Source organism: Lathyrus oleraceus, chromosome 6 (genome assembly GCF_024323335.1).
Source record: "Lathyrus oleraceus cultivar Zhongwan6 chromosome 6, CAAS_Psat_ZW6_1.0, whole genome shotgun sequence".
Classification (NCBI taxonomy): domain Eukaryota; kingdom Viridiplantae; phylum Streptophyta; class Magnoliopsida; order Fabales; family Fabaceae; genus Lathyrus; species Lathyrus oleraceus.
In genome coordinates this window covers 319136204-319148227 of record NC_066584.1, presented here as the reverse complement: position 1 = coordinate 319148227, position 12024 = coordinate 319136204, and the positions used below count along the sequence as shown (strand labels likewise).

Below are 12024 nucleotides of genomic sequence, written 5' to 3'. Positions count from 1 at the left end.
GTGGTAATCGAGTGGAATCTGTATGATTCATGGTTCATGATTTTATTTTCATGAAGAAGAGGAAAAATGAATGAAAACATAAAAGAAAATATAAGAAAACATTGCCATTTTTTGGTTAAGTGAAAAGGTAAAATATAAATGAAAGACAAAGAGCATAATTTGATTGCAAATGTGATGATTTCATTGATTAATTTGACTGAAAATTAAAGGGGCCCTACAAATTGTTCCCCATGCCTTGGGCATAGCATGGTTCTTTTTCTTAAAGGAAAACAAAACAAATGGGAAATTACTTTTCAAACATAGTAACTTCGGGTATCTCTGTGGCAGTCCAATTTGTCAATTCTTGACTTTCCATCCTTTGGTACACAAGTCCTTCTTCATTAGCCACACCATCATTTTCCTCTTCCACTACACAGATTTGTCCGTCTACGAGGTGTCTAGCGCTTGTAAAAATATATGGTAACGGGTGCCCTTGTCCTTCCACAACATTTGGCAATAGTTTATTTACAATTTAGGAATGGTATCCCAAAACGGATCGATGCTTGTTAATAGGAAAATCCAATACTCTTCCATAACCTTCAGGGTGTCCAGATTTAATCACAATTCTAACATCCTTCTAAGAAACCATTGGTAATTCAGCTTTCTTCCCTTTCTTCGCGGGGGCAACCATCTCTACTTTCACCACCTCAAACTATTGAAACAGGTTTTCATGCACTTCACCTCCTCCCTCAATGTAGCGAAAAGACGCTAGGTGACTTACCATGATATTCTTTACACCTTATATCACCACAAGCTTATTGTTGATAAAACATTTCAGCCTTTAGTGGAGTTTCGATGTGATAGCTCCGGCTGAGTGTATCCAAGGCAGCCCAAGCAGACAACTATAAGCGGAGTATACGTCCATGACAAAGAAGGTAATACAGAACGTAGGGGGTCCAATCTTTATTGGGAGGTCAACTTCTCCAATCACTGTCCTCCTCGAGCCGTCAAATGCTCTAACAACCAACTCACAAGGTTTCATCACAAGCCCTTCAATAGTTAACTTTGACAATGAGATTTTTGGTAGAACATTCAGAGATGAACCGATATTTACCAACGCCCTTGATAAGATAATGTCTACACATTTGATGGAAATATGTAGAGCTTTATTGTGATTCCTCCCTTCGGATGAGAGCTCATCGTCATTAAACCCCAAGCTTATACTGGCAGCAATATTGTTGACTACACCTTCGAATTGACAAACATGAATTTCTTACGGGACATGGGCAACCCTCAAGAATTTTCCCAAGGCATCTCTACGTGCTTCTGAGCATATTAGCAAAGACAACATTGAAATCTTTGTCAGCGTTTGGTTGAGTTGATCAACCACCTTGTAGTCGCTTCTCTTAATGATACGCAAAAGTTCCTCCCTATTGCTGATTGGTGTGGAATCCTGCCTTTGCTGATTATTTTCAACTTTTTTGCCCTTGTCTTGGCTTAAGGCCCCACTATTGTCAATAATAGGGGGCACCAGTGCAAATATCCTTCAACTCCTTGTCACTCCAACAGTTCCAGTTATATTCACTATATGTTCATTGATTGCCAAAGGTTCCTCTTGCACTTTATGTCCATGGGTATAGACAGTGGAGTCATAGACCCACGCCATTGCTTTTGAGTCTTCGAAAGGGAACAGAGTAGGCACAATTAATACCAAAGGAATAATTGGATTAACATAAATGGTCATTGGAGATAGATCATAGGGAATATCCAGGGGCTGGACTTGATCATACGGGACCTCTAGTGTTGCTACATCTTCACTAGTGGAGAGATGTTATGCCACTATGATTCCGTCGCTCACCAATTCTTGGACAACAGATTTCAAAACTTCACAATCTCGGGGGTTAATTATACAATGCTTACAATCAACATCACAAACAGGAAACAAACTATTTGTTAACAATTGTTTCTTAATCTTAATCAGGGGGTCTTCAATTCGTCCACTCGGAACACCAATCTTCTTCCTTCCTCAACTTCCACCATATTTACCGCAAACTTGTTATATGGTGGCATAGGATTGTTTTTCAAATTCGGGTCGTTTGACACAAACGTGATTACCTTTGAGTCTATCAAATCTTGAACTTTGTATTTCAAGGTCTTGCAGTTTTCTATTAAGTGGTCGGGAGCTCCAAAGTGGAACTCACACTGGGCCTTTGCATCGTAACCGGGAGGAAGGACTGTTGGTGGTGGTCCTAACTCCCTTAACTGCACTAATGAGCCATGTAACAAATATCGTAATATACGACTGTATGGCATAGGAACGGGATCAAATCTCCTATCGGGTCTTCGTTCTCTTTGTTGTTGTTGTTGCAAATAATATCGTTGTTGTTGTTATTGTCGTTGTTAATATGGTTGTTATTGATATGGAGCGGATTGTTGGTTGGCTCAATGATCAACTGGGATGTCATATGGTTGCTGATTCTGAATTGGTTCCACAGCGGCCACTTGTTGGTACGGTGCACGGTACGTCGGCGCCTTTCCTCTAACAACAACAATTGTATTGGTTTCACCCTCTCGCTTCTTCCCATAAGCAACAAACGGCTTCTTCACCATACTAGATGTACTAGCAGCATTCTAGATTTTTCCCATTTTGATCATGTTTTCTATTCTCTCACCGGCGAGAACCAAATCCGAAAAACTTGAGGACGTACTTCCTACCATTATGTCTAAATAGGGGCCTTGGAGGTTTCCCATAAACATGTCAATCATCTCCCTCTCTAACAAAGGAGGTTATACCCTTGCGTCTAGGTCCCTCCATCGTTGGGCATACTCTTTAAAGTCTAATCAGACTTTTGAGTTAGATTTTGAAGTTGGGTTTGATTGGGAGCTATGTCAATGTTGTATTGATAGAGTTTTAGGAAAGCCTCGACCATATCCCTCCATGACCGGATGTGAGTTCATTCCAATTGCATATACCAATCTAGCGATGCTCCACTTAAATTGTCTTGGAAGAAGTGCATAAGAAATCTATCGTCATCGGAGTAAGTGGTCATATTTTGGAAGTAAGCTTTAACGCGTGTCCTTGGATCACTGGCTCCCTTGTATTTTTCAAAGTCGGGGGCTTTGAATTTGGATGGTATAACTACGCTAGGGACTAAACACATTTCAGCAGCATCAAAACCTATAGCACTGGAGCCCTCCATGGCTTTCAACTTCTCCTCAATAGCTCGGACTTTCTTCTCTACTTTGTTAGCAGATGGTCCAAAAGTGTCGTATACGGAAGCGACCCTTGGGCTGAAGAAGGCATCTTGTTGATCATCGATCTCAATTATTAGAGGGTTAATAAATGGTGGAGGAACACTGTCGGGTGCCCCTATAAGGATTTGGACTGGAGTGTTGCCTTTTGGAGGCACAAGATTCTCTATAGTGACAGGAATGGTAGCAGGAGTGGCAGCAATAGCATGGGCTCTTTGGTTCATCTCTTTTTGGATCTTGGCCATGATTTCTTTCCCTCGGGCGACTGCTTGAATAATATCCATCAATTGCCCCATTTGCACACGCACTTGGGACACCTCTTCACGTAGGGCATCTTGGTTTTGCTCTAGTTGATCCATTATAGCTTGCTGATTGTTGTGTGTGTAATATGAATGTCGAGAAGTCAGCTTGACATAGCGGTTTCTATTAAGAAAGGTCGATGATGAGTTTTTTTTTTGTTTTTCTTTTGAAAATACGGAATGATGCATGAATGTGTTTTTTTGTTTTATGTTTTTTTTATTAATGAAAAGCTCTTAGTTATTTGTTTTGTTTATTGTAAGGAACACTTAACAATTTATCATTGCAATCAAGAATATAGAAGTACACACAAAGTGGATCATAAAGAAGCTTCATTCATCCATTGTAGGCAAATAAATACAAGTACAAAGGAACTGCAAATACAAGTTTTTGAATTGGAAAGCAAACATGCAAACTAGATATCAACCTTAAAAGTTACCCCTTTATACTTGTGGAGAGCTTTGATATCAGTGATAAGTTCCGCCATGGTCTTCTTGCAGAATTTGACAAAGTTGAAGACTTCCTCGGGGGTGTTTTCGGGGTACATGATCAAATTCTTCTCCTTTAACTTCTAGGGAAAGTCTTGAAGCATAATTGGTCAAGACAACCATGATCACTTACTTGTTCTTCCATCTTCATAGAGAGTTTGGAGGTTTTTCATTATGCCATCCATTTGAGCCATTGCAGCTTCTGCCCCAAGGCATCTCTCTTCCCAATATCGGTGGTCGTTTTGCAACTACAAGTAAGCTTGGTCATAGATTCCCTTATTCAGGTTCTCGATTTGTTCAAAAGCTCTTCCATTTTTGAATTGCTCATGCAAGAAGCTTCGGTAGATCTTCTCCCTTTCAAACTGCTCTTGGGCCAAAAGATCGTTGCACTCTTTGAGAGTGATCGTTAGCTCCAGGATTTGGGCCTCGTAGTCCTCTTCGGCCTCTTTCTTCATCGCATTTGACCTCCTAAGAGTTTTCTCAAGGTCCTTGATAGTGTGATAGGCTTGATCTAACTTGTTGTTGCGGAAGTTTAGCTCAGAATTAGTTCCTAATAGAGCACCACCTACCCATTCTATTTTTCCTTCAACCTCCCTCAATCTCTTCTTGTTGACCTCAAACTCCTCATTGACTTGCTTACCCTTATCATCCAAGACTTGGTTGCGTTGCTTGGTACAACTAAGTTGGACTCGTAATTGAGTGTTTTCCAACTCTAGCTCTCGAATGTTATTGGTAAATTTTTCAACACCTACTTGCAAGATGGACTTAGGTCCGGGCATTAAAGGGAATGATGAAGGATCAAATAGGATAGGCATCTTGACCACTAAAGCTCTCCCTTTCACCCACATGAAGTAGGGTTCCTTAGCTAAGATATTTTTCTTCCCCTACTTTTGGTCAATTCTGACTATGCTTGTCCAAGCTCTTTTCACTCTTTTCACGACCGGATTGAGTGGGTCCATATTGTTGACAAAAAAAGGCACAAGGTCTCGGTCTTCGAGAGGAATTAACATAGCATACCCCAACTTTCCTTTCAGTAGCACGAGATTGTAGTTGATGCAACCATATATACCTATTAGAGGGACGTTTGGGAACCTTCCACATCTAAAAATGACATCCTTGGTTTCCAAGTCTCTCTTGCACCATAGGATGGAACTAGCGGAGAGAGAGGCAAATATTTGTGGCCATGGAAGACTGCTATAGGCAAAGGGTCCTCTTTGAGGCATGTGAGTCCTCATCTACAAATGTAAAAGGGGGCGCAACAAAGGAAGGTTCCTCCTGTTTTCTTATGCCTTGTATAGAACGTATGATAAAAATCCCCAAGCAAAAAACGCACTGGATTGTTGGTCAAGAATATCTCCACCGCCAAATAATCTATAATATTGTCTATGTTTTGAAATATAACAATTCCATGGATCAATAGTGCCAAGGTTAAACTACATAATTCTTCCTTTTCTTCTTTGATCATTTTTCCAAGCACGGTATTCTAAGAATTTCTTCGTAAGAGCTTTGACGGTGCCTTTGGGTCCCCAATTGGCCACTAATTTGTTTGCATTGATACCCAAGACTAAAGCTAGATCGGACAAGGTAAAACCTTCTTCCAATTTGGGGAAAGGATTTAAATCTTTGATTAATCGGTTGAGAAGCCTCTCCATCTCCTCCAAGGTTGGGGACAGTTGAAAATCTAGGAAAGTAAAACATCTTAACGGGATGTCGTAGTATTGATCTAGGGCTATAAGCGATCCAAAGTCAACCATTTCTGTTAGGAGGACCAAGATGTTTCCATAAGTTGTTCAGAACTTGTTGTCTTTGAGGGACGTAACCCTAGAGCTTAAAACCTTCAAGCTATCTGTTTGTGGCTCTTTATATCTGAAGGAGAATGTACTCTTTCTTAGTGGAGGATTCATGATTTTTTTGCAAAATAATGTCTTGTATTCCTGCATTAAACAATGAGATGCTAAGAGCTTTGTTTTATTGTGATTATGATGTACGAATGTTTATGGATGCATGGATGGATGAATTATTGGTTTGACGATGCATAAGCATGCATTCAATATCTGAGATCACTTTGACAAGGAATGTCGTTTAATAATGGCTACTTTTGAGCCAAGGTTCTCACTTTGTAAGATCTAGGACTTTTGATAAATTGAGTTTGGACACGACTCTTAGAGTCATGGACTCCCTTGACTGTCCGCCACTTATATCAATTTCCTTTCTAGGTGACAGCTTCATCAAGGAAATCTACTCTAAGCGAGATCTTCGTACCGACCCTCGCGAGGAAAGCTCCTTGAGGACCAGTACTATGCGACCATCGGTCTAGGTTAACCAAGTATAAATGTTATACAAAATAGGTCTTAGAGTCACGAACTCTAATGAAGATAAGGATGCTTACACCGAAAGCTCGACGATTATCAATACCTTTAAAAGAGTCTACTCTAAGTGAGGTTCTCACATATCCCTTATGATAAATTCTTCTCGGTGGCCAATACTACTCAACCTCTCTTATCTCAAGCTTACTCTCAAACTCGGGTAGAGAGTCTTTCACATAGGGCTTTTTTGCAATCATTATCAACCATTTTTATTTGTAACCATCATCACAGAACCAAAGTGACATACAAAAAAATATATATGATAAATAATTAGCAAATAAAACTATAAAAAAAAATAAAAGAATAAAAAATAGATAAACCCCCACACACGCCAAAAAGATAACCTAAACTAGGTTTGACTTGCTTAGGGGAATCGGGTCCTCAGTAGAGTCGCCAGTTGTCACTATTGAGGTTTTGGGAACAACCAGACCGACTGTTTATGAAAGGAATGCCTCTTTAAAAGAAAAGAAAAACACAGACTCGTCACCGAATTTTATTTAATTTCCTCGTCAAAAGAAAGGAGAGGGAAAATAGTCGATAAAACCCTCTAAAAGGAAGAATACACAAAGGAGTGTACATACGAAAATGGATTGGTCTCACAACCAAATAATGGGTTCTGAAGTCTATTATGCTAGGGGAAGGTATTAGCACCCCTGACGTCCATGGTACTTCATGGGAACAATTCAAGATGTCAGTGTGCGTGGGTATTTATCTCTTTAAAAATTCATCTTTATTATTTATTAGGAAAAGTGTGAAAGAATGAGATTTTGGTTTTTTATTATTATGCTCGCCAAGGATTAGGGCCCTTATGCCTAAGTATCATTCATCGGGTGATGAAGAATCAGAGCTCCGTAGTTCGGAGTAGAAAATGTTTGTGGGTTGGTTGATTTTACCTTAAAAAAGGGTTTTCGGTGTGATGCCTTAAAGCGAAAAAATAGGTTTGATGGGTTATGTTGTTTTTACATTGAAAAAGGGTTTATGAAAATAGTGTTTGTGATTAGATTTCACTAAAGTCTATGGGAGGAGCCGAATATTCTAGACAAACAAGTCAAGTGTCTTGTGTCCAAAATAATCAAAGTAAGGGTATGAGAGCTTCATCCTTACTCATTCCCCAGCACTTAAGGCTCGTGGCATACAATATTATTCATATTTTATATTATATTTTTGAGTTTGATTAAGAAAATGCGACTTGACGTTAGATCATGGGTTTATTGCTTTTGATTTTGAAATAATGACCTACATGAATATACAAAGTAACCAAGTAATAAAATAAAGGGTCTCATTGTAAGGTAACCCAAGATAAAGCCTTGTGTGTGCAATAGTGACCTAAGATAACAAGTGGATAATGGTATTACAATCATGTCTCCCTAGGGTAGTGCCATGATGTCATTCTTACAACGAAACATTGCAAGTTACAAATGAAATCCAAGTTAGGGCAAAATGTCAAGAGATTATGGCAAGGTCTCCAAGAAAGGGTCTAAATCCTCTAAGTCTAAAAGTTGGTTACAGATGAATGCATCTTTTTTGTCTTATAATTTTGTCATGTTTTTGTTGTTTTTGACTATGAGAACAATAAGTAAGATGACAATGATAAATATGCATGAGGACATCTATACCATGATGATGATGAGTACTTGAGAGTAAATTACAATAGAATAAAGTTAACAAGAAATTAATCATAAGATGATAAACAAGGTCAACAAAGAAAAATGGTTAGTGATGGATTGTTAGTGGTTAATTAAATGTACAAAGTAACCAGTTAGGGATTATCGATCCATAAGTAAAAAAAACTCAAAATATGGAGAATAAAGGGATAACTTATCATTGATGAACAGTATTGAAGATGCTTTTTGAACATCTAACAATAGTTTTGAACTAAATAAAGTTATACAACCCCAAGTCCATCTATAAATGGTTTGACAAATGGAAGATTATATCACCCAAAATGATTACAAGTTAACTTTTGAATGGCTAAGTTATGTACAAGTTAAACATTGAAGCACAAGTGTTATAGGGTTAATGGTTGGTGAAAGAAAACATAAACAAAAGATCAACAAGATTAGGATCACAAGTATGGTTTCATCTATGCATCACATGTTTTAAGTATGGTTAAATAGAAGCAACCTATCAATATCTCAAAGTATCATGAATGATATCTTGATCATTCACTGATAGGTTTGAAGTATTTAAGGTTTTTTCAACCCTAAAAGGTATTGAAGTATAGAAAATTATCCCTTTGGCTTTTGTCCATTTTGGGAAAAAAATTGCTTTTTGACTTTGTCTTCGAATTGGTTTAACATGTGACTTGGTATGCTCAATCTGACTTGCGTTTGTGTCTTGAAATGTTATGGTATGTATTTGGGACCAAATGGGATCAAAACAAAAGAGTTTAGGGACCTAATTCTTGATTATGAAAATTCTTCCTAAGTATGGCCTATTGTGTACACCATGATGAATCACCAACTTTGAACTTGGGCCAAATAAATTTGGCTTGTGCATTTTGTATGAAACGTAGGCGAATTAATATTTTACATTCCCTTAATGATTTGAAAAAGTAACCATATCAAAAAGAGTTCTGGTGTGGAAATGGCATTGGGGGAAAGTAGTGGTCATGAACATGATTTTAGGTCTACATAGGCACCTTGCTCAATGAATTAGGTATTGGACCTCGAAATAAAGTTGAAGAGGGATTCAATTAGGACATTTAGATCAAATAATATCTTCAAAAGGTTGAAAGGTGAAAAAGTTATGGGGTTTGGACCAAATGGCAGGCCAAACTTCCCAAAACAAGACCAACCAACATGCCCTAGAAATGCCATTTTGAGTTTTCTTGATTTTCAAGGCACCATGATGAATGTTTGAAGCTCAAATGATCATATATCAATGTAAAATAGGCCTTTATGTCTTGTGGTATGATTTTAGGTCAAGTTCATGGATGAAACCAATGCATTGAAAGCTCAAAGTTCGAAACCAAAGCTCCACTTATACAATGGATGAAATGGATGTTTGTTTGGTGGATGAAGATTTAAAATGACCTGAATTGGATGTGATTGGAGTGATGAATGATGAGGTGACTAAGTGAGGCAAGGCTTAGAAGCAAAGGGTGCACAAATTAGGGTTTCTTGGATCACAAGTTTCATTAAAGGCTATAATCATACAAACTAGGGTTTTGGGGTGCAAGAGGTGTTTTTAAATGATTCACAAGGTTTTGGTATGAAAAATGTTTGGATATTAGGGGTCCTCAAAGGTAAGTCCAAGGTACAAAGTGAATAAGGAATTGTACAAGCCACTAAGGATCAAGAACTATGGTTGAGATTCAATGAAAGACCAGATGAATCTTCAAATATCTTCAATGAGGGATCACCATCCAATTAGGGTTTTGGAGGTGAGTGAGATGTCTTGAGTGATCCTCCAAGGTCAAAGGATGCTTGAGGATGAAGATTGGGTTAAGTTGGCTTGGGCAAACCTCAACATGATCAAAGGTTCTTAATGCTTCTCAAATGAACACCATGCCTTAAGTTTGAGCTTGTTTATTATGAGTGTAGATGAAAATGAAATTATCTATGATGAGCATATGCTTAGGCATTAGGGTTATCGAGGGTGATATGAAGGTAGGGTGAATTTGAGGGTATGGAACCATCTATTATGCAAATTATTACTTCTTTGTTTTACAAATGGTTTCAAACTTTGGTTTTCCAAAAGATTTTATTTTTAACCAACATTTTTCAAACCCACACAATTCACACCCCTCTTATGTTTGGATACATGTGTCCAACAAGTGACATCATTGTCTAAATCTTCTTTAAAGATTCATCGTCTCAAGAGGATGAAGACTTCAAACATTTCTTCTAACGAGAGGACTTTCCTAAACACACCTTCACTTTTTAATGATGATAGATTTTAAATATTCATTGAAATTTTTAATCTTGAATTGTGAAAAACGATAATCAATGGTTCATTTATCCCTACTCTCTATGTCAATGGTGAATCAATAGATAAATCTTATTTCTTTTGTATCAAAGAAGACAAGATACAGTTCAAAATTTATTTCAAAGCTACGAACTTTTTGGTTATGTTTTTAAGTGAAAATTAATTTATTTATGTTCTTAATTGTAATTCTACCAAGGAAGTGTGAGACACTCTTGGGATGGTCTATGGAGTCTCTCTAAGTATCAAACAAGAAATAATGGACATAGGCATCCAAGAATTTGTAACATCAAATGAATGTGAAAGTTATATTCATAGATAGTGTTGAACCATTGGAAACCTTGGATGATATATTAGAAATTTTGTAACTAACAAATATATAATATTTAAAATTAAAATCAGAAACCTGAGCCAATTTTTAAATCGAGAGATTGGAATGTTTATGATTTTCAGGGAAAAACCAAAAAGGAAGAAACAATTGATAAGCTTAACAAGTTGATTCAGTTGTTAAAAGATGAAGGAATGAGCTAAAAAACCTAGAAAATCATTATAAATTACATAAAAAAAAATTTTGAAGAAGAAGAAGAAGAAGAAAAATCAACACTGGTAGCTTTTATTTGAAAGAACAATTTTGGTGAATGATCAATCCTCAGAAGATTCATCGTTTAATAACAAAGAGACTTCAACAACAAGAATATTTGCTTCAATAAACAAATAAGATGAAGAAGCTTCATCCACAGGAAACATTGAAATCAGAAATGAGGAAGAAGTTTCAAGTAGCAATATCTTTAGAGGCATAACATCTTGACAAAATCTTGAAAAATCATCTTTTGGATGAATCTTTGGGGATCTTTCATGTCTAGTTTTTTATTAAGGGGATGTACATGTTTTCTTGAAAGTCTATGACAAATAAGATGGTTGTGAGGTAACAACATTATCGTACAAGAAGTTATTTAAATTAAATGCTAAGTTAATCAAGGAATATGATAAGATTGAAAATAGAAATGTAGATCTTAAACACTATATTTAATTTCCTCATAAAAAGGTAGGAGAGGGAAAATATTCGATAAAACCCTCTAAAAGGAATAATACCCAAAGGAGCATACATACAGATATCGATTGGTCTTGCAACTAAATAATATGTTCGAAAGTCGATTACACAAGGGGAAGGTATTAAGATCTCTCACGTTTATGATACTCCATGGGAACCATTTAAGTTGTCAGCATGCGTGGGTATTTATCTCTTTAAAAATTTATATTTATTATTTATTAGGAAAAGAGTGAAAGAATGAGATTTTAGTTTTTTTTATTATTATGCTCACTAAGGATTGGGGCCCTTGTTCCTATGTATCATTCATCGGGTGATGAAGAATCAGAGCTTCGTAGTTCGGAGTAAAAAATATTTGTGGGTTGGTTGATTTTACCTTAAAAAATGGTTTTTGATGTGATGCCCTAAAGTGCAAATATAGGTTTGATGGGTTATGTTGTTTTTACCTTGAAAAGGGGTCTATGGAAACAGTGTTTATGATTAGATTACACTAAAGTCTATGGGCGGAGGCGAATATTCTAAACAAACAAGCCAAGCGTCTTGTTTCCAAAATAATTAGAGTAAGGGTAGGAGAGCTCCATCCTTACTCATTCCCCAACACTTAAGGCTTGTGGCGCATAATATTAATCGTACTTTATTATACTTTTGAGTTTGATTAAGAAAATTC

General features: G+C 37.1%; 1 protein-coding gene across 1 annotated transcript; it reads right to left on the bottom strand.

Moving 5' to 3' along the window:
- Window positions 1–2933: 2933 nt before the first annotated feature.
- Window positions 2934–3590, bottom strand: LOC127095439 (uncharacterized). Its single transcript, XM_051034125.1, has one exon. The coding sequence runs from the start codon at window positions 3588–3590 to the stop codon at window positions 2934–2936; it is 657 nt and encodes a 218-aa protein (XP_050890082.1).
- Window positions 3591–12024: the final 8434 nt, after the last annotated feature.